General features: G+C 47.7%; 1 protein-coding gene across 1 annotated transcript; it reads right to left on the reverse strand.

Annotated features, from left to right (window-relative positions):
• JCM6883_006402 (uncharacterized protein) lies at positions 1 to 342 on the reverse strand (the record flags this gene model as incomplete). Its single annotated transcript, XM_076635771.1, has 2 exons — positions 1 to 27; positions 92 to 342. Coding segments are annotated over 2 exons (278 nt in total), but the record flags the coding sequence as incomplete, so codon positions are not given.
• Positions 343 to 547: the final 205 nt, after the last annotated feature.

Genomic DNA, 547 nt, shown 5'->3' on the forward strand with positions numbered 1-547 from the left:
TTTTCGATCGATTCCGGATGAAAGATCCTGTTTCCGAGTGCGAAGTCAGTGAGAGAAGATGAAAATCAGCATCGCGAGGGAAAAAGCTTACTTCGGTTGATCGCACGCTGGACAATGGTTCGAGGTAAAGTTTTCGGCGAGCTCGAATACCGTAACGTCAACGTAAGAGAGAGCGTTGAGAGATCGGAGAAATCGTTTCTCGCACGTAGAATGAACGTCGGGTCCGACGATTCCTTTCTTCGGGAGATCTTCTGGGCCTCGAATGAACGTGACATCGTAACGACCGTTGTCGGGTAGTTCTGGTAACAGAGTCGAGACCTCTACGCTGAAGATTTGATCCATTTCTCCTATTTTCGCGAGTTGTCGTTCTCGAGTGATTGTTTGAGCGAGACGAGATTGAGAAGCGAGAGAAGGTGAGATGAAGGCATCGGGGTTGAGGAGGTTGTGATCCTGGATACTTTTGATCGCTGAAAAGGAGAGAAAAGAGTATCAGCCGAGAGAACGAAATCAAACGAAAACGAGAAACGATCTCACCTCCAACGTTCTT

The sequence above is a fragment of the Sporobolomyces salmoneus genome (assembly GCF_050403485.1).
Source record: "Sporobolomyces salmoneus JCM6883 DNA, S_salmoneus_JCM6883_v1_ctg251, whole genome shotgun sequence".
Classification (NCBI taxonomy): Eukaryota; Fungi; Basidiomycota; class Microbotryomycetes; order Sporidiobolales; family Sporidiobolaceae; genus Sporobolomyces; species Sporobolomyces salmoneus.